This window comes from Pleurodeles waltl, chromosome 6 (genome assembly GCF_031143425.1).
Source record: "Pleurodeles waltl isolate 20211129_DDA chromosome 6, aPleWal1.hap1.20221129, whole genome shotgun sequence".
In the NCBI taxonomy this organism is placed as follows: domain Eukaryota; kingdom Metazoa; phylum Chordata; class Amphibia; order Caudata; family Salamandridae; genus Pleurodeles; species Pleurodeles waltl.
Genome location: NC_090445.1, coordinates 1586022251 through 1586045022, shown reverse-complemented (window position 1 = coordinate 1586045022; position 22772 = coordinate 1586022251). Strand labels below are relative to the sequence as shown.

Genomic DNA, 22772 nt, shown 5'->3' with positions numbered 1-22772 from the left:
TATGACCGGTTTTAGGCTGGAAGGTATGCAAGGCCTTGCCCTCGGACATCCCTCACACCCCTCCATTTGTTGAGATAGAACATGGTGGTACTGTGGTCTGTCTGAACATGCACTATGTTCCCTTTGAACTGTGACTGGAAGCCCTTGAAGTTTAGACAAATAGTTTTGAGGTCTAACACATTTATTTATTTCACCCTCTCCTCTGGGCTCCAGAGGCTTCTGATGTTCAATTTCCCCTTTGTGCTCTCCATCCCGTGGGAGGTGCATCTATCATTATGGCAACTGGGGGGGGGGGTTGGTTGTTTGAAAGGTCTTTCCTCTATAATGTGTAAATAGTAGCCCTACCTGTTGAGTAGAGCACTGGAGTTTGCAAACCTCCACTCAACCACAGTTGTTTCAGCTTTCCTAAAAACTTTATCCTGGTCCAGCACACTTGGCAGCATGGACACGAACTGACTCTTTCACTACAAAGGCAGCTGTGTTTCTAACAGGGAGCATGAGTCTGCTGGTTCTTCCTCTAATTTGAAGACTTAGGTGTCTTTATCACCATGTTACACAAGGTAATGTTGTCAGGCTGTGCGGGTCTTTTGTGGGAAAGGCATGGATTTCCTCCTCTGGTAAGGAAGGGTCCAGGTCTTGCCATCCTTCCACAAAGGTGTCTACTTGAATGCTTCCTGCTCATAGAAGCTATCCTCAAAGTCCTCCTCATATTTGAAGATTTTGTTTTCCTGCTCATCCTCTGGCGTCATGAGCAGCTCTAGCTTTTTTTTACCTTAAATGTTTTTTCCTTGGAGGACTGGATGGGGGGGGAATCCTACAGCTCTTAAATGAGTCATCTAACTACTTCCACCTGATCAAGCACTACATTTAGGACAAGGGACCTCTTCTTTTCAACATTGAGCACAGTCTGTTTAACATCAAGCATCAAAGTATTCCTTTTTGGTGCTGAAGGTTCCACTTTGTAGGATTTCGTCTCTCTCCTGCGCTCTTGATGAACTTTCAGAGGTGAAGCCTGATCTGCAGGTTTGTCACTCGCGCTATCCATGGGCTTGGATCTGAGAACTCTGGGCTTGTGTTTGCCCTTCACTGCTGTGGATTTTGAAGTTGATATGACATAGGGTGCTTCGAGTCTGACCCTTTTGGCTCTGCCCTCGGCCACCCTTGGCATTCCGTGCAGTCTATCTTCATAGCATCTTTTTCCTTTTTACATTGATTCCTTCAGCATCAGAGTCCAATTCTTGCGTAAGCTCTGTTTGTTTGGCTTGTCACCCCTGGCTTGTCATCGCTGTAGGTCTCTGCCTCTTTCCTGGGAATGTGCTTGTGCACCTGTGCCATGGCAAAGTGTGTCCATCTTTGGTTTTCTTTAACCCTGAATGTAACCAGCTGGAATTCAACATAGGTGTCACTGCCCTCCTATACATCGTCCTTGGGTAGACAAAGTTGCAGAGCTGGTGGTTGCCTTCTGCATGTATTTATGATGACATTTAGGAAAGAACGTGAACTGTATTTGCCCAATGCCCCAAATGCATTCCAAGGTCCACATGGTCAACGACCTTGTTGCTATCAGGGTTAAAAACAAGGTTTTCACACGAAAAGGGTGATTTTCCTTGGCGTCTTTTGGTGCACAACGTTCGGTTTGGAAGAAAAAAAAAAAAAAACAGTTTTTTTTCGTCCAAACCCTGAATTCATCTTCTGATCATCTGGGAACCACCACCTCTGCATCCAAACTCAATGGTGGAAAAAAGAATCTGAAAATGGAGACTGCACTGTGCGGCTTCTGCAGTGTACTTTTAATGTCATTAAAGGAGGGATGCACCACCAAATGTTCCACAACACCGACTCAAAAAACACAATAAAACAGATAGAAACAAAAAAAGCAAAAATTCCAGACCCAGCTACTAGATGGCAGAATAAAGCACAACATTAAATTTAGAAAGAATCACACTGTACAATTATACAGGGAGTGCAGAATTATTAGGCAAGTTGTATTTTTGAGGATTAATTTTATTATTGAACAACAACCATGTTCTCAATGAACCCAAAAAACTCATTAATATCAAAGCTGAATATTTTTGGAAGTAGTTTTTAGTTTGTTTTTAGTTTTAGCTATGTTAGGGGGATATCTGTGTGTGCAGGTGACTATTACTGTGCATAATTATTAGGCAACTTAACAAAAAAAAATATATACCCATTTCAATTATTTATTATTACCAGTGAAACCAATATAACATCTCAACATTCACAAATATACATTTCTGACATTCAAAAACAAAACAAAAACAAATCAGTGACCAATATAGCCACCTTTCTTTGCAAGGACACTCAAAAGCCTGCCATCCATGGATTCTGTCAGTGTTTTGATCTGTTCACCATCAACATTGCGTGCAGCAGCAACCACAGCCTCCCAGACACTGTTCAGAGAGGTGTACTGTTTTCCCTCCTTGTAAATCTCACATTTGATGATGGACCACAGGTTCTCAATGGGGTTCAGAGCAGGTGAACAAGGAGGCCATGTCATTAGATTTCCTTCTTTTATACCCTTTCTTGCCAGCCACGCTGTGGAGTACTTGGACGCGTGTGATGGAGCATTGTCCTGCATGAAAATCATGTTTTTCTTGAAGGATGCAGACTTCTTCCTGTACCACTGCTTGAAGAAGGTGTCTTCCAGGAACTGGCAGTAGGACTGGGAGTTGAGCTTGACTCCATCCTCAACTCGAAAAGGCCCCACAAGCTCATCTTTGATGATACCAGCCCAAACCAGTACTCCACCTCCACCTTGCTGGCGTCTGAGTCGGACTGGAGCTCTCTGCCCTTTACCAATCCAGCCACGGGCCCATCCATCTGGCCCATCAAGACTCACTCTCATTTCATCAGTCCATAAAACCTTAGAAAAATCAGTCTTGAGATATTTCTTGGCCCAGTCTTGACGTTTCAGCTTGTGTGTCTTGTTCAGTGGTGGTCGTCTTTCAGCCTTTCTTACCTTGGCCATGTCTCTGAGTATTGCACACCTTGTGCTTTTGGGCACTCCAGTGATGTTGCAGCTCTGAAATATGGCCAAACTGGTGGCAAGTGGCATCGTGGCAGCTGCACGCTTGACTTTTCTCAGTTCATGGGCAGTTATTTTGCGCCTTGGTTTTTCCACACGCTTCTTGCGACCCTGTTGACTATTTTGAATGAAACGCTTGATTGTTCGATGATCACGCTTCAGAAGCTTTGCAATTTTAAGAGTGCTGCATCCCTCTGCAAGATATCTCACTATTTTTGACTTTTCTGAGCCTGTCAAGTCCTTCTTTTGACCCATTTTGCCAAAGGAAAGGAAGTTGCCTAATAATTATGCACACCTGATATAGGGTGTTGATGTCATTAGACCACACCCCTTCTCATTACAGAGATGCACATCACCTAATATGCTTAATTGGTAGTAGGCTTTCGAGCCTATACAGCTTGGAGTAAGACAACATGCATAAAGAGGATGATGTGGTCAAAATACTCATTTGCCTAATAATTCTGCACTCCCTGTAGAGCTGGATGGAGCCCACAGTGGTTACATCTCTTGAGAGTTTGATAGGTGCCTCTTTCTCCTGAGATAGTGCATGGGATGTGCCTTAACATACTGAGCAGGGTAGAGTGTGGGGAAAGGTATTAATGTGCCCCAGGGTGATAACTGGAGAAATTGTGCTTGTGAAGACACCGTAAATGGCCTCTCCCCTCCTTTGGGCCAGGCTCAGTGCTGCCCAGCAAACACAGTACAAGACCCCAAGGGTGGTGGTGAGTGTTGGGGGACTGTCTCCTATAGTGAGAGTGAAAAGCAGTGAAGGAGGCAGAAGTAAGGGACCAAGAGGGACAGAGAAGGCTTTTTCCACTCCCCTGACTGTGAAAAGCCCGACTTAACCAGGCCTGCAGCAACACCAACCTAGCACCCAGAGACAGTCAAAGAGTTTCGCCAGAGAGATGAAAAGCTCATGCAGGTGGTGAAACTACAGTCCATAAATACTAGATGCTGTATGAACCGTGCCAAGCTGCAGTACCACATGTAGCACTTACTTAGAGTGCTAATGTTGAGAAGTTTTTTTAGCCTCCTGTGGTAAAGCATAATAAGGCTCGTCTTAGGGCCTCCATTTTAAAATGCACATTTTAGCTAAGCATTTTTCTTTCTTGATAGTGACCTTTTACATGGGTCTTCATTCATACGATAATGAGAAATCGCTTTACTTGCAGCATGTTTCTTGTAAGTGTTGCTGCCATCCAATCTGTAGACTCAATCCAGGCCCAATCACACAGACTGTTATGCCCTAGGATTGTGATTGCCTGTGGCGACAGCTCTTCACTTGCAGACATTGTGCCTACACCTCTGACACAGTGCGACACGAACAGTGCTGGTATTATAATAACTGCCTCTGAGCCACATTCAGCAGAGGAGCACCTCTGTTAGGATTATCCTGGAACACGGCGCACAGTGGCCAAGATGCAGCTTTGCTGACTCTGACCTCTATCCTCCACTGGACAATAGCCTGCACTACACACCAAACCGGATTCCTGGCTTCCCGGTACATCTTAACTAGATATTGGGGTTGGGCTATCCCAACAAATCTGGCAGACGGTACTCCCACTATGCTTTGGATAGTGTAGGTAGTGACAGATAGTAGTGTACCAACATAATAACATTATAATGGTTAAACTGTTTATCTTTTTTACCATTTTCATGATGCTGGCCACCATGCTTTGACTTGCTTGCCTAGTAAACGCAGCCCATGTTTTTTTTATGCAAGAATAAGATTGTTTAAATAAATGTTCCAAATGACAATTCTGTGTCTCATCTTGGGAATGCAGAGTGACAACAAAAGGGCAGATCTGTTTCCACAATTTCCTCGGGAATCTGAGTAGTGATGTTCGAGGTTGCAAATACCATCTGGTAGCCTGGTATGTTTAGGGGGTTCAGATGTGGCACTGAGCTACCTAGGAACGTGTCAACATTTCATGCTGATATAGGCAGACTGAGTCCCTATGTACTGATGCTTATGTTGACCAGATATATAGCCCTACTTGATTCGTAGGAACCATTTAAAAATGTGCCACCAAAGTTTGAGGTCAGGTACATATTTAAGGGGTCTCCCGAGTAATTGTTCCTTGGGATCAAGATCCCCTTTTTCACCTTTATTCAGAGATGTCCTTGGTGTTGGGAATTAATCCACTCACCTTAATAGAAAGCTTCTATTTTAATCAGTAGGTTGTTCAAGCTTGAACCTATAAAATGATCACCCCAATAAAGTGTTCACTCTCTGAATCCTATTCTTTAAAATGGCAAACATATTTAACATTCCGGTTAAATGCAGACATGCTGTCACAGCATATTTGGCACAACAGGGACTCCCTCGCATGGGTGGAGAGGTTACCTTTGTGGTAGAGGCCCACAAAGTATATAAATATGAAGTTTTTTTATTCATGGGTCGACTTTCTTGCAGAAGAAGCAAACACACAAACATTTCACATATTCACTGAGGTGGCAGCACCAAATCAATACAGACAGTATCCCCAGTTAAAAAAAGGCATTAACATATCCTATCAGGAACATCACAATTGGTTCCAAGGCGCCCTTCCACATTGACTACAGAACACAAGACTGGGTCCCCTCAGTAATGATGGGGTGATCTGGCATGTCCTAGCCAGCTACACATTTGGGACCATTAAATGCTGGTGAACTCCGTACCCTACACAGGTTTAGTTAGACTGTATAGACAACAAAAAACAAAACAACACACACAGTGGCTATGCATCTCCTATACATAAGTATACTGTAATGAAGAAAGCAATGTCCATATGTTACATAAAGTACTGTCGAGGGTGCCAAACTGTTGAGCACCTAGCCACTTCGAGTGCAGTTGTGTCAGTTGAGAATCAATCAGCACATGAAGATTCAATATTGATATACCAAGGCAAACCATAAAAGTAAATTCCTTGTTGTTGTAGCAATAAAGTTCCAACTCAATGTGAGTATTAAGTAGATATTTTTATTCCTCAAAGTGCTTCAGAGAAGTAACAGCCATCATGAGTCCAGAGGTACAACAGCCAACATGTGTTTCGTCAACAAGACTTTTTCAAGGCCCAAGACTAGGTATACTCTGAAAACCCCAAAATCTCTTGCGGGGTGCAGAAATTCCTGAACAAATCAAAATCTGGAACTGGGATTGTCAAATCTACATCGAATATGTGCTATAGCCAATAAAGAACAGCCAGGAAAAGCCGTTAGGTGATCGTAACCCAAGTGCATATCAATATTAGACTGTATAGAAGTCTTGCTCAGTTTGTTATGCGAACAATAACAACTGTCCCAGCCAGGGCTGTTCAAGCTATCCACCCACAGTTTGCCCTAGACTTGGGGATTAAATTAACTGGCAACTTTGCCACACCACAGTTTCTTCAACTATATCAAGTAAGATTAAAAGGACGGCAGCAGCAGCGCTGGCAGTACACCAACGATTCATGCAGGTTCCTGTACAAGATCAATAATGTGAGTTACTGGAAGCCAGGCCTAATAAGCCGCAGCTTAAGAGCAAATCTGACCAAAGAGTACCCAATAGTCCTCTGAAAACAGTGGAAAGAAAAAAATAAAGATTAAACAAAAATACAGGGTTGATCTCCACAAACGAAGCCCACTGAAAAGCGGTCTAATTTGCATAGGTGTGATACACTTAAACAGCATTATAGTTATCAGTATACTGATACATGTCCTACATGGTCCTTTCAGGACTCACCAGACAAATGATCTAAGAGGACAGTCCGAGCACCGGAACAACAAGTATGTGAAATCGAAAACCGATTTACAACATACATCTGACATCATCATAAAAAAAGGAAGAGAAACTTCCACAACCCAAACCTTAAATCAAAAAGAAGAAAGTGGCTGGTATTTCGGTTAAATATGCCACACATACGGAGAACACTCCTTCTGAACAAAACGTGGACTGTGACACTGCTACACAGCATAGAAGGTCACAGTAGTTCCACGGAATCTTCAAGAGTTTCTGGTTTCGAGAGCAACTAGTAAATTCATACAAGTTGTAACACCAGACCTGCGGGTGAGCCCTCTTGACAGACTATGAATTGGACATTCAAATTGAGGGCGATATTCCACACGTTATCAAAGTGATTTTCTGGGACAAATTAACATACATATACATTTAATATTCTCTTGATTGAGGTAGATTGGCCCTCTTAGTTTGTTATGAAAGCTCGATAAGGGGAAGAAGTAATACTATCCTCCTTCTTTGTTCTTGATTCTGAAGCAGTTTACAGGTATATGCCGAAGACTAGGCTCTTGCAAAAGCAATCATGTAGTTTGGGATACTATACACTCCCCATACTATATAATATTTTTACTCTCTAGACCACAAGTGCAACCACAATACCCTATTAAACATGATGCAACAGGTCCAGTTAGAAAAATTCTCACAACTTGAATACCAGGGAGTAACTGAACCGTGTGCATCTCCTATGACTAATCCTTTTTTTTCCTGTAATGAAACCCGATCATTTCTATTGCATAATCTTAAACTCCAGACATTTAAACAATCAGACACGCACATTTGCAATTCAAAATTCGCATAGCACAGCCTTAATGAACAACATAGCCTATGAGAAATACAAAACGACAGTGGACATTTCCAATGGATTTTTTCTGTCAAAATATAGCGCCTTAAAACAGAGCCTTAACTGTGTTTTCCGCCCTACGGTCACACAGACGTTTTGGTCGATTTCAAGTCGATAAGAACAGGCATGCATTGTTCACTGTCCATGTAACATAAATTTGACAAGAAATTTACTCCAAAGCATTGTCTTATATTGATGACATCTATCTGACGGAAAATGAGTGAGTAGTTTGCACAGTATTGGAATTTGCCAAATATGGCTACAAATTACATTTCCAAAAAATAAAAATTGCTTTTCCTGTTTTTAGGAGACAAGCTTCCAAATTAAGGCAAGAGCCTTGGCCTGCACTTCCTAGAGAAATGTGTGCTTTTACAACTAACAAACACTATAAAGAAGCTAATGTCATTGTTAGGCTTTACAAACATACATACCAGATTATGCACTGCAGGTTAAACCATTGTATGATTTCCAGTACACAATGGACAGAGAACATACAAAAATACTTATCTTATTGCAACTGCTATGCTAGCATCTAGACAATTACATACTCGTGTCAACACAACAAATCTAGTAGGACGCATCATTGCGGGATCCACTGTTGTCACTTTCAACTAAGGGAACACAGTGCCTTATTTGATATAAATCACATTTGTTTTCCAATGCTGAAATACATTTTGCCTCCACTGAAAACATATTGACTGCAGTTCAGAAAGCTGTCGTTAAGAACAGATCATAGGCTATGTGGAAAGTTATTTTTATAACCACCATCCAAGCCATAGAGGCTGTCACCAAGACTAGCATTCCTAACTGTACAGTGGGTCACTTCCCTGACAGCTACTGATATAGACTATACCTCTGACCCAACTTTGTAGACTCAAGAATGCCATCAATATGAACAAGAATACCCTGCGCCAAGTGATATTTTGCCTCTTGAATAGTATGATTTTATAATCTATACTCATGGTTCGGCTCAGCCTGCGATTGACACCAAACAGCACTGTTCTGCCACTTGTGCAGCAATACGCGGTGTCATGCAAAATGGTGACTTTGAGCCAATAAAACGCTTCCAAAGTCCCCATGGGGTGTACAGCACAGTTGGCTGAATTAAAAAGCACCGATTCTGGCACTGGAGAATATGGATCCTGGATTCTCTACACTCATAGTGTGCGTTTCGTATTACTGTGTCTAGTCTTACAACGAAAATTTGCATTATTGGCACCTGAATGGATTCAGAGACTCCAAAGGCAATACCATCAAGCATAAACTGCTTTGGGAAAAAGTGGAGCATCTTCAAGATTGTTTGCCACAGGTCCATGTATCATGTAATTCATTCATTCATTGAATACACGTTGCTGGAAATTCACTGGCTGATGAAGCTGCAAAATCAGCAATCCAGACTGCTGTGGTAGCTGCGATTACTTGTTCTTACATGACATCATACATGACATCATACATGACATCATAGTTGCAGTCACTGCTTCACGCAGTGGCGCTCGTTTACCTAAAAAAAAAAATATATATATATCCCTAACTTTTGAGTGCCCAAAATATTCCCTTTGCCTGCATTCCTGGGGTGGGTAATATAGTGATACCCAACCAGGACCACAGGCCTGAGCTAATCATAGCTGCATAAGGGGTTGGTGTCTGTACATACCAGTGTGGCGGCTACAGTGGTTTGGTGATAGTCTCTTTTTTCAGCTTCTCAAGGGTAGAGTCTACTTGAAGGCCAAAAAGATGCTCCTTGTCGAAGGGCATATTGAGTACCGCTTGTTGTACCTCTGGTTTAAAACTTGAGCATCGAAGCCAGGCATGTCTCCTTACTAGAATGATGGTAGTGATATTGCATGGAGCTGTGTTCGCTGCATCTATAGCACATCTGATGGAGTTATTACTGATTGTCTGTCCCTCTGTGACGATCGGTTGTCCCCTTTTTTGGTGCTCATCTGGGAGATACTCATTCCAGTGAGCCTGATTATATCTCGCAATTAAAGCCTGTGAGTTGGCGATGAGCCAATGATTGGCTGTTTGTGCAGCAACTTTTACCTGCGGCATCAATCTTTTTGCTCTCCTTGTCTGGGGGAGGAGTGTCCCTTTGATTTGATTATTGGCCCATTTGCATGTAGTGGTAGCCACAATAGAATGCAGCAGGACCTGTGATCTTATGTAAGGTGAATCAAAGGGAGCAGCTTTGTATTTTTTGTCTACTCTAGGTGTGATAACCCTAGAGCGGACTGGTTCCTTAAAAAATTCATCTGCATGACGAAGCATGCCAGGGTGCATGGGGAGGAACTGGATATCCCTATATGTGGATGTTCGGTTATAAAAATAAAGTCTTGCTCAGTGAAGCCCCTTCTGCAACTCCACATAGTGGAAAGCAGCTGCTCAAGCTATTAACTGCTGGTAGGATGCGGCATCCTCTGGTGGTGAGGGTCATGCAGTGTATAAATCCAGATTTGTGGAAATCATGGGATCAGGGTCATATGTGTCCCATGGATCTGAGTCCTGTTGTGACCCATCCAACTCTCCCAGTGAATGAAGGGGAACTCTGTGGCATTAGATCTCCTGCAGTAGGGTAGGGAGAGAAGGGGTTGGAGGAGAGGCAGGCGGTGGAGGTGGTGGAGAGGGTGTTTGAGGAGGAAGAAGAAAAGGCTTGTGAATAGTGGTGGTAGCCTTGTCATTATTCTTCTTTGGAGATGGTGACGTATCCAGAGCCCCCTGAAAGGACAATTTCCTCTTGAAGGTTATGGGGGGGGGGAGAAATAATGCACCCTGTACTCTACTAGATGTGGAGACAGTGCTGACGATTTTTCATGGTCTCCAAAATAGGTTCAACAGGAGATGGTGTGGCTGAAGATTGACTAGAGTCTTTCAGCTCCAAAGATGTGGAATCAGTGCTTAATTTGTGCTTGTTGTTTCTGGTGCTGAGCTCCGGCATTTATTTGTGAGGGCCGGGGCTTATTATTATGCCTCAAGCATTTGCTGCGAGCAAAAGACACATATGGGAAAGACGGAAGAAGGAAAAACTAAAAAGCATCATACGTGGAGAAAGTAGAAAGTTGCAGGATGAGCTGAAGGGGCAGGGGTGGCCGTAAATGCATTGAAGAGGCCCGATATGGCTTCAGGATTACGCAGCCTCTGTATTCAGTGCTGGCAGATTTAATTACAGCAGCCGGGTGTTCAAGAGAAGGACTTTGAGCACTGGCACCTCTTTATTTACAAATTATGCACTGTGTGGAATCCCTGGTTTTTGACACAGAGGTTTACAGTTGGTGTCCTTTTGTCGGAGCCGAAGCGGAGGTGGAGCTTGTTTGGCTTGGTGCTGAAGTTCAGATATAGAGTGACAATATCTCAGACCAAAGATGTCAAAGTTGATGCCAAAGATGATGTCTTGGCCTTTACAATTTATGCTGCCGAGCCAGAGGTCGGGGCATCCGAGCCGGTTTTACGGAACTGGCCATGGCCGGCGACCTCGCAAGGGGCTTTTTGGCAGTCTGAGAGGGGGCAGGAGGGGCCACGGTACTCACAGATTGTGCTGATATCACCTTGTGGTTTTTCGAAATCCAACTGGAGGTTTGGACTCGGAGTCTTGGATGGAGAAGATCTCCTCCTGTTCTGGATCCTCTTGGGCGTATTTCACCCCAAAGATGACCAGAGTGTCTCCTGGAGTTTTGAGCACCATCTCAAGTCGACAAGGTCTTCGGTCCCTAGAGGGTCTTTTTCGATCTGAAGGATCGGAAGGCATCACAGGTGGCTTCTTGATGGATGGGGAAGAGGCACAGGTTCCACACTAGATTTTGGTCGGTGTGCAGGAATTATGCATGGCACCAAGGACAGAAGCGAATGGCGATTCTTCCCTCAGTGCAGCATACTGATCGATGCCACATGTTGAAGTAGGCCCGAACAGGCGAGGGTGTGTGGTGGGTTCTCAGACTGACCGAGTGAGACAACAGCAAGAATGTAAGAAAAAGTGATAAAGATCAAAACCGTTGATGGCGCAAAAGAAAGGTTTTAAAATTGGAGGTAGGGGCAATGGAGTGAAGAGGCACACGTTCAAACCAACGGCGGAGAGAAAACAATCTAACAAAATCAATGCCCATGTGCAAGATCACAGAGAAAGACGAGTCACTCGATCCCATGACTCACAAATGTTTCTCTGAAGAAAAAACTTGTAACACTCCAAACCCAACACTAGATGGCAGGAGCATGCAGAGCATCTGTAAGTACAGCCACACATGCCATCCAACATTATATTTTGATTATCAGCAGCATAAACACACACATTTATATTTGATCCTTATTGTTGAAACGCCAAGGTAAGTCTAGGATCGTGACATTTGTCCTCTTGTGCATTATGAAGTGGTGTTTCTCTACTAGTACCATCAAGCGAGTACAAATATTTGGTGCAAGTACAATAGTTTCCTGTGATCCTTTTGGGCAATTTCTTGCAGTAAATTAAGCTGATGGTACCACTCTGAGATGACTGCTGCTATCTGCAATACGTGGATCGAAAGAACGCTAGAGAGCATGTCCGTCTTCTTTACCTACATGATGCTACAGCTGACTCTAGAGCTGTAGGTTTGGACTTTGGGTGTCTGGAACATACAGATTTACCAGGTGTACCCGGACCGGAGATCGTAGCTTCTCAGACAGGACTGGTGTTCGCTGGCTTAGGGGCTCAGGATGGAGTTCGCAGAGTTGATCAAGGCCTCAATGGTGGCTAACCCTTCAGATGCACTGGCCCTTCCACCTGCCTACAGAAGGAACCCTGGGCTAGAATGGCCACCACGCTCCTGGCAGGGCAAGACCAAGGAGTTGTGGCTGCTACATGCCAACATCTACTCCATACAGAAGAGGTGAAGGGTCACCTTACCTCATGTATTTGTTACTGGCCTTCATCTTAGAAAATACGTTAATGTTCACCACTGTATCCTGGAAATTATATAAAGTTACCATATATATGTTGTCTCCTGCCCTGGTGACTTGGAGCAAAGAGCACACTATCTCAGTGCTAGCTACCAAGGATTCAAGCACTTAGTTCACTTTCAAAGGAAAGCTCCATGTAGGAAGTTGGCTCTATATATACTATCTCAAAGTGAGAGCTAGTGTGCACAGAGTCCAAGGGTTCCCCTTAAAGGTTGACAGTGGCAAAATTAGATAATACCAATGCTCTGTTTTGTGGTAGTGTGGTCGAGGAGTAAGCTTATCAGAGGGTAGTGTTAAGCATTTGTTGTACACACACAGGCATAAATGAGGAACACACACTCAAAGACTTTACTCCAGGCCAAAATGTTTTATATAGAAAAATATATTTTCTTAATTTATTTTAGAACCACAAGATTCAAGATTTGAAGTAAATACATAAAATGCATGGTACTCCACACAGGTAAGTAAGGAACTTTTAATTAAAGCAGTAATAAACACAGTATAGGTTAAAATGGCAATAAGCTATTTTAAAAGTGGACACTGCAAAAATCAACAGTTCCTGGAGGAGGTAAGTATGGTTAAGTTTCTGAGGTAAGTAAAGCACTTACAAGTTCAGTCACCTGGGCATAGGCAGCCCACCGTTGGGGGTTCAAGGCAACCCCAAAGTCACCGCACCAGCAACACAGGGCCGGACAGGTTCAAAGGAGGGCCCAAAGCACATAGGCGTCTATGGGGAACAGGGGTTCTCCGGTTCCGGTCTGCTGGCAGGTAAGGTAAGTACCCAGACCGGGGGGGTGTTTGTAGGGCACTGGGGAGGACCCAAACAGGCACACAAAACATACCCTCAGCGGCACAGGGGCGGCCGGGTGCAGTGTGCAAAGTTGGCGTCGGGTTTGCCACAGGAAGCAATGGACGAACCCGGGGGGTCACTTAGGCGATTCAGGCAGGGCACAGGGGGGCTTCATGGTCCACCCACCGACTGGGCTAGGAAGAGGGCCGCCTGCTGGTCACTCCTGCACTGGAGGTTGGTTCCTCTCAGTCCTGGGGGCTGCGGGTGCAGTGCTTGGTCCAGGGGTCGGGTTCCTTATTAACAGGCAGTCGCGGTCAGGGGGAGCCTCTGGATCAGCTCTGCAGACGTCGCTGTGAGGATGCACGGGGATCGTCTCAAGTTACTCACGTAGTCGCCTGGGAGTGCTCTCTCTGGAGCTCGAGCCGGGGGCGTCGGGTGCAGAGTGTGAAGTCTCACATTTCCGGTGGGAAGAGTGAATTCTTCAAAAGTTGCTTCTTTGTTGCAAAGATGTTGCTGTAGTTGAACAGTGCTGCTGTTCTCGGACGTTTCTTGATCCTTCGGGTTCAGGGCAGTCCTCAGAGTCCTCAGAGGTCGCTGGTCCCTGTTGGATGCGTCGCTGTGCTGGTTCTTCGATTCTGGAGACAGGCCAGTAGGGCTGGGGCCAAGTCAATTGGTGTCTCCGTCGTTTTTGCGGGGCTTTCAGGTCAGCAGTCCTTCTTCTTGTTGTAGGCTGCAGGAATCTGATTTCCTGGGTTCAGGGTCACCCTTAAATACTAAATTTAGGGGTGTGTTTAGGTCTGGGGGCAGTAGCCAATGGCTACTGTCCTTGAGGGTGGCTACACCCTCCTTGTGCCTCCTCCCTGAGGGGAGGGGGCACATCCCTATTCCTATTGGGGGAATCCTCCAAAATCAAGATGGAGGATTTCTAAAGGCAGGGGTTACCTCAGCTCCGGGCACCTTAGGGTCTGTCCTGACTGGTGGGTGGTGACTCCTTGTTTTTCTCATTATCTCCTCTGGACTTGCCACCAAAAGTGGGGTCTGTGCCCAGGAGGCGGGCATCTCCACTAGCTGGAGTGCCTGGGGCATTGTAACAAAGCCTGTGCCTTTGAGGCTCACTGCTAGGTGTTACAGTTCCTGCAGGGGGGGGAGGTGTTAAGCACCTCCACCCAGTGCAGGCTTTGTTTCTGGCCTCAGAGAGCACAAAGGCTCTCACCCCATGGGGTCAGAAACTCATCTCAGTGGCAGGCTGGCACAGACCAGTCAGTCCTACACTGAAGGATTGGGTAAAATACAGGGGGCATCTTCTAAGATGCCCTCTGTGTGCATTTTGTAATAAATCCAACACTGGAATCAGTGTGGGTTTATTATTCTGAAAAGTTTGATACCAAACTTCCCAGTATTCAGTGTAGCCATTATGGAGCTGTGGAGTTCGTTTTCACAACCTCCCAGACCATATACTTAATATGGCCACACTGTACTTACAATGCCTAAAAATAGACTTAGACACTGTAGGAGCATATTGCTCTTGCAGCTATGCCCTCATCTGTGGTATAGTGCACCCTGCCATAGGGCTGTAAGGCCTGCTAGAGGGGTGACTTACCTATGCCACAGGCAGTATTTTGTGGGCATGGCATCCTGAGGTGGATGCCATGTCAACCTTGCATTTTTCTCCCCACCAACACACACAATCTGCAATAGGAGTGTGCATGTGTTAGGTGAGTGGTCCCTTAGGGTGGCACAACATGTTGCAGCCCTTAGGGACCTTCCCTAGTCACAGGGCCCCTGGTACCACTGGTACCTTTTACAAGGGACTTATCTGTGTGCCAATTGTGGAAACAATGGTGCATTTTTAGTGAAAGAACACTGGTGCTGGGGCCTGGTTAGCAGGGTCCCAGCACACTTCTCAGTCTAGTCAGCATCAGTATCAGGCAAAAAGTGGGGGGTAATTACAACAGGGAGCCATTTTCCTACACTGCACTACTATCTTATCTGCTCGTGTGCCTTCTACAAGACTTGGTTTACCACATGCATGTTTTAACTCCTGCTGGATAGCTTGAATGCTACAGTGCCTGCTGCAGAGTTGTACCCTTCTAATTACATATTCTCAGGATAGTATACCATTACGGTAGCTCAGAGGCTTATATTGGTGTAAAGATCTTAGAATAATGTGCAGATTATACATTTGAATCCTCAGAAGGCCGCTCACCATTCTGCCGTTCTAAGATTGGCAAAATCAGTACATTTACACATGGTAATACCAACAGGACTGGGCACCTCTGGAAAATGTTACACAGCCTCTTCCCTCACTCTAATTACCAACAACAGAAAAAAGTGTCTTCTCCTCCAACATGCTTGAGGCAACATTTTAACACCAAGAATAGCGTAAAAAAATTCCATATGCACACCTTAGTGCTGAAGAGTAATGTTTCTGACTTAATCAGTTGAAGTTTTTATTAAAAACTGTTATTTTCTAATTTTGTTACATCTATGTCTACAATAATACCTTGATTGGCTTTCTTCATAGTTATTTTCAGGGAGAAAAATGGAAGTACTCCCGAGGCCGGGCTTACTTCCACCCGCTAAAAAAAGGTAACATAATGGGGAGTTGCGGCCAACCGCCAATAGGTCAAGTGAGCCATGGGTCAAAAACATTTGGGAACCACTGAGGTAGGCAGATATGAAGCTATGGGGGATAGATTTGTTCACAAGTCCTGGGTTTTACCATTTGATTACAAGTGTGTGCATGGGGAAACTGAAGTCTTCCTTAGTGGAAACGAATGTGAAACTTATTCGGGCCATTCATTACTTTGTGAAGAGGTAATGCTGCATGGTGTATTTAATGCATCCACGGCAATCTGGTGTGTTATGTGAAAGGTACACCCAGTCTCCTTGACTCACCCAGTGTTCTTATTGCTCCTGAATGGAGTTATTTGATCCTCAACAACCAAGGTTGTTGTGGTATGAAATAAGGTGTACCATATGGGGCAACTGTTTCTAGGGATGTGCCCTTCTTCAGGCAACGTGTTATTTCCACCCATACACATGGTTAGGGAAATTACTGTATGGTCTTCCATCCCTTTTATTCTTTGAGTGTGAACTCTGATAAGCTGAGATGACTGAAAGTCTTACTGTTTCAGAAGGGTGTTTCTTTAACATCTGCTTGAGAGTCTAGAGACTTCTCATCTCCAAGTTGCAAGGTCTTTGGCTGAAGTTCAATCGTTATTGTGCACTATTTTGCTGCAGCTTTTTAATGAACTTGTTCACTGAATATTTAATACATTGAATACCGCAGGAGTGGTACACTTTTTTTAAGTGATTGGGGCTGGCTTTGTGAGCACATTCCATACTGAATTTGAAGTGATTCCGTCCTTTCTGCACTCTTTGGTTTCCAGTGTTTTTGGAGGCATACAGATTGCTCGATTCCTAGTAATTGCTAATTTGTTTCTATTTTGCTGCTCTGCAATGGATATTCCACCATGTGGCCAAATAGTGATTAATCTACCACACATCCTGCTGTGTCGTGTGCACATGATACAGTATTTCGGAGTGACTTTGTTCAGGAATTGAACGTGAACTGGTGTGTTTCCACCTGTGTGATGCCAATGTGTATAGCTTGTGTTCACACTGTCTGCTGTGCCTTTCCAGACTGCACTAGGCTTGTGTCTGGCTACGTAACTTGGTTTAATCTGTGGATCTGAATCTGCGCGCAAGTTCGTTGAGGACCCACGTTTAGCTACGTCCCACGAGGCTGACATTGCTGCTGGATGCGTACTATGAGCCATCTCTTCCGGTTGATATGCAATCTCGCTTTAACATTGCGGTTATACCATTGGCTGTCTCACCTTCAGCATCAGCTGAATCAGGCCATATTTGTTCTTTGGAACTTGCATCTCAAGCCATCGTGGATCTGTCATCAGTGTTTGCCGGTTCCTTCCTGGATCCCACTGACATGGAAGTATGTCAGGAGCCTTGTAGACTGATTTAGCACTTTGTTTTCAAGAAAATAGTTTTTTTATCAGTTTTATCAGCTTTTTAGTTGGATTTTTTTTCTATATATGGCTTTTTTTGTGTTTATTATTATTAAACTGCATTTCATTTTTTTTTATATATATATTTGTTTGATATACATGTTTGAGGCTAGTTTTTATATTTTTGTTTTAGCTTGAACTTAGTTTCTCACAGTCAGATGGGGTGTGGTAAAGTGATAAGGCCTGCTTCGTGTCTCCATTTTAAAATGCACATTTTAACTTAGCGTTTGTTTCTTGATGGTGACCCTTTACATGGTTTCTCGCTCACACAATAATGTACTGTGAAACCATTGTACATGCAGCTCGTTTCTTGTATGCGTTGCTGCCATCCAGTTTCTACACTTCGTCAAAGGCTAAAAACACAGAACGCAATGTCTTAGTATTGTGATAGTTCAGGGAGACAGTTCTTCACTTACAAACAAAACATCCAATCAGCCCTGCATCTTTGACAGTAAAACATGAACAATGCTGGCAGTATAAAAACTGCATCGGTTCCACATTCAACAGAGGAGTACTTCCATTAGGATTATCCTGGAACATGTCGCACAGTGGCCGAAACGCAGATGTGCTGACTGATGCAGACTCTGACTCTACCCAGCTCTAGACAATAGCCTGCAGTACTCAAGACCAGCTTCATGGCTTGCTGGTACATTTTACCCAGATATGGGGGTTTGGGCTATCCTAATTGATCTGGCAGCGGGTACTCCCACTATGCTGTTGATAGTGTAGGTACGAACAGATGGCAGTGTACCAACATAATATCAGTTCCATGGTTGAACAGTTTATCTTTCACCATTTTAGTAATACTAGTTGCCATGATCGCCTCATTTGCCTAATAATCAAAGTGCATGTTTTTATGCAACAATAAGATTGTTGCAATAAATGTTTAAAAAAAAAGACATTTCCACATCTTTCTTGTGTCTCACACTGAGTACCCAGAGAGAGAATCTGAGTAGTCATGTTTGAGGTTCCAAATATCATCTTGTATCCTAGTATGTTTAGGGGTTCAGGTGGGGCACTTTGAACTAGCTAGGATCCGTGTCAACATTTCCTTATATGATATATTATACGAGTCCCTGTATACGGACATTTGTGTTGACCAGATAAACAGTCCTACTTGATTCGCAGGAACCGTATAACTCTCCCTGAGTTTGCTTAAGAGACCGAAAGTCATGTCAGACTCCTGCTATCCACACCCTCTATTTATTTGTAACGAGCTACTGTAAGCAAGAAAATGACATAGAAGGCTGATTTTTATTGACCTAAAGAGATAGGAAACAGTGTACGCCTGAGTGGGATATCACTCAGCGTAATCACAACTGCCCTGTGGCTAGTGCACCTAGATATTCTATGTGCAGGTACAGAGGTTGCGAATACACCAGCCAGAAAACATGTCATGTAAAAATCACAGGAGGATCGTGAAGGGCAGCAGGTACAAATGAAGGCCAGTCCCCTCCTACAACACTGCAGGAGCATGGATGGCTCAAACACACCTGGCAAGCTGCCTTCCATGTTCCTTTACAGCATACCCATTCCTCTCCTCCACAAGCACGGGCTCCCTGGAAATCTCCCCATAGGTGCTTAGGGGGCCTTTTCAAATCCCAAAGGAGTCCAAGGCAATGAACAAGGTGAAGATAAAACCAGCTGGGACCCAAATCTGAAAATATGCATCAACTGATGAAGGCTCTGGGCTATGAAGGAACATTTATCAGATAAGAAAAAAATACCAGAAAGGGTTTGTTGGTCTCTGTAGTATAGAGAAAGTTCTGGGAATGTGTCCCTGGGAACGGACACACTGCAACTCTGACAAAGTGGCAGGTTAACTGACCATATTCATTAAGTGTGGCTTAAAGGTGACACATTGTTATTGAACAGCACTTTCTCATTACAAGCTCTCTATTCCCCATCTGAAAAAAAGGGGACACTGGGACACTGGGACAGAAACAAATGATACAAGAAGAATATAAAACACCACTTCCAGAGCCTAATACAAGGTCGGGTTACACCATGCCAAAGAAATACATGACAGGAGCATGCATACAACATTCCCACAGATAAACCCTAAGTGACAGACATACCACATCCAAATGCTAAACCTACTGGGACAACATGCATCTCTTATACTTTCAAGGGACAATGATTAAGGAATTTGTGACAGGTAACCAAGACAAACCAAGTATAATTGCTTAGATCACATTTATCATCAAATGGGAATGCTATGTCTACCTCAATGACGCTGCCTGCAACGGGTTACTACAACATAGGATAGAGTGATATGCCAAACTATCTGCCTAGTAGGCTGGAGACAGAGCAGCAAAGTACGCCCTAAACCTGTAACAAAGGAATATCCCTCAGTCCTACACTGAAAACACTAAAAGGGTTCCAAGTGGTATTTAGGCTACACGCAAGAATGTCTGCAAATGCACAATAGATAACTATGGAACAGGTCCCTGCCTATATGAAGAAATCATCTTCCAGTCACAAGTACTTATCAACCAAAAGTACCTGGAAACAAGCATTCAGGCAACAGAAATATGAGGTCTTAATTTGGAGATTCCTAGACCAAAGGTATGAAATGCCCTAAACTGATCTTGAGAGGCAAACTGAGGTACATCTCTCTTCTGGAAGATAAGATGCTAAAAACAGAACTCCATTTGGTAAACAATTATCAATGAAAGCTGCCCCCCCCGCACTCGTCTCAAAGGTGATAAAGCGTGACTCTTCTACAACCCCCTTCAATCTATTACTAACCCCCTTACAATGCCATTGAACTAGCTTCCAAACCTACACAGAAGCATTTGATTTGCCTTACAACTCTTACACAATCAGACTTGATTATATTGTCACCCTACTTCATTAGGTTTACCTTTCAACATACCCATTTTTTCATTTTTAGAAGCACACTGAAACTGCCCTAAGGCAACTTAGTTGACCCTAAAGAAAAACCTCCTCAAATAAAGTGTGCAAGGCTAAAAGGGACAAACTTTCTCAGGATTATGCTTCACATTTCGATTAGGGGTTTCCAACACACAATGGAGATTTAGGGACATGAAAACTGTTACCCCACTGCAGCGCAGTCTAGTTAGGCTTATTAAATGAAAAGTACACAAGGGGACAGGTGGAGTGGTGGATTCTACAGATGAAAAAGAAAACAACACTATAAATAGAAAATATGTATTCATTATTCTCATTTCAGGAGCAGAGAGGTGGCTACAAATACATTATCAGGCTTAGATAAAGGGGCAAGCAACTGATAGTCAATTTTTATTAACAACTGATACATATGGATACGCAACAATTGTAATATAAAGGGTAACCTGTTTCCGAGAGCTCAACAGCTTTCTCTCCTTTTTCTCCTTGCTCGTCCTCTCCAGAGATGTTAGATATCTGCCTTCTCACAGCTTTACCAGGTCCTGCTCCCGACGTTACACTGGCGACAGACAGCAACGGAATAGCTTGGCTTTCCTATAATGAGAATTACAAAAAAACATTAAACTATGTCATGTACAAAAGTGCCCTGCGTTTATTTAAGCTGAATACAACCAATTTAATGTAAGATAACTGTTGGAACTCTTACGGTATTTATAATAAAATTTCATTTTTTATTTTACATTTCATTAGCAATTTCCTTGGCACTATGTGCGCAAAAATCAACTTCTTGTCCCTCATTATACTTGAGCAACAACATTTGATGAGCTACAGACTTGGACAGTCGAGCGCTCAATGAAACATGGAGACATTAACGATTCATAATGCCGAACAGATGGGACATTACACAGTAGCTTTTGGAGGACATTTGCTGCTTTATTTCCATCGAAAGAGAACGATGATTGCTTTTAACAGTTGTTTGATTTTTCCTGTATTGGCTGCGGTGGGAGACCTTAATTGTGCTTGTGCTGAGATATAATTAAATGTCAATGCAGACTGGCTGCCTTGATCTTGATCTTGATTCCATTCAGGGCTGACACAATCTGCTGTTCTTGCACTGGCTGCTTGTTTGTGAAAACGCTAAAATTACTCTGGCCATGATTACTTAATGTCCAAAATGCTCCACCAGGATTCAGGCATTTTAAAAGCATTACAAACTTCTGCTTCCAACTCCAGAAGGTGGAATGTAACCATCCTGTGAACACAACTCGTTCTGCAACTTGAAATGTAACCATTCAAATGTTTACAATTCTAAATCTTTGTACATCATTGACTATATCTTGTAACACCAGGCTGACAGAGGCTGCTTGTGGATACACATAACCTGCAATGAGTGCCCAAACATAAGCAACAGCAAGTCCAATGTATGCAGTCTGAACATCAAAATGAGAGACAAGATTACTAAACTAAGGTAAACACACCTGTAGTATTCTTTTTAGTTCTAGCAATGAACTCTTCCATTCTTTTTCTTTTTGACTGCAATCAGATGGAACTTCTGTAGCATATTTTGTAACTATTCTCTACCACAGACTAAAGGCACTTAGAAACCTGGCAGAAAAGGCAGATACTGGAGTGACGTAATAATTTACTAAACAGACTGGTCTTTTTGTATATTGCTTCAGCAGGGACTGAGCAATCGATAAACGAGACAAGACATAAGTGCTTGTAATACAGCAGGCGATTTTCTCCTAGCCAAGTCACTCTACATTTAATTTGCACTGGGGCACATGCACTTCCTAACAGCGAAACAGTCTCGGTTAAAATGTCTGGGACACGACATCATCCTAGAACACAGTCTATATCAGTGATGGAAATTTTGCGACAGGAAACACATCTTAATTGAGAAAATGAATCAGAAGGTGGCATCAGAGGTCACCGAGAACATCTAAGCACATAACTAAATGATTACTTCCATGCAGGAGTAGTTTGCAACTTGAAGAATTTTTCTGGTATTGCGCCATCTAGTAGTTGGGTTGTGATCTCTCCTCTTACATAGTAATCTTTTTTCTCTTTCTACTGTTATTTTTGTTGTACATCAACTGTCCTCACTATTTGGTAATTATCCAACCTCTCCTAGTGTTGGACGCCCACTTCAGAAGCCTCTGCACATTGTTGCCATCTTCAGATTATTTTTTCCCTGGTGACTGTCTGTTTAGTTTCCAAAGAGCTTCCTCTTGGTTGTAACTTCTTTCTGTCCCCGGTTTACTTTATCACACCTCAATTCCTGGGGAGGCAGGTGGGTCTTGCATTTGAGTACAGAAAATACTTCAAGCTGCAGAACTACTCCAACCGGTAAGTAACAATTTTGTTTTGAAGCAAAAAAGTATTTTTCTGGATTCACATGCTGTCAATTGATTTTGCTGCAGTTTCTTCACTTTTGTGGCTGGATTGGAGAGGAGGCTGAGCTTGTAAAAAAAATATTTTAGTACTCTGCCCCACGTGTGCTTCTCTGTACA

At 43.4% G+C, this 22772-nt stretch overlaps 1 protein-coding gene across 2 annotated transcripts in view; it reads right to left on the bottom strand.

Moving 5' to 3' along the window:
* The window catches only part of PNPLA7 (patatin like phospholipase domain containing 7), a 1294112-nt gene that overhangs the window by 1070752 nt on the left and 200588 nt on the right, over nucleotides 1–22772 (bottom strand). For both annotated transcript variants that reach the window (XM_069241381.1, XM_069241380.1), the window contains exon 12: nucleotides 20706–20853. In XM_069241381.1, coding sequence (XP_069097482.1) covers nucleotides 20706–20853 — 148 coding nt within the window. The remainder of the gene's footprint in view (nucleotides 1–20705; nucleotides 20854–22772) is intronic.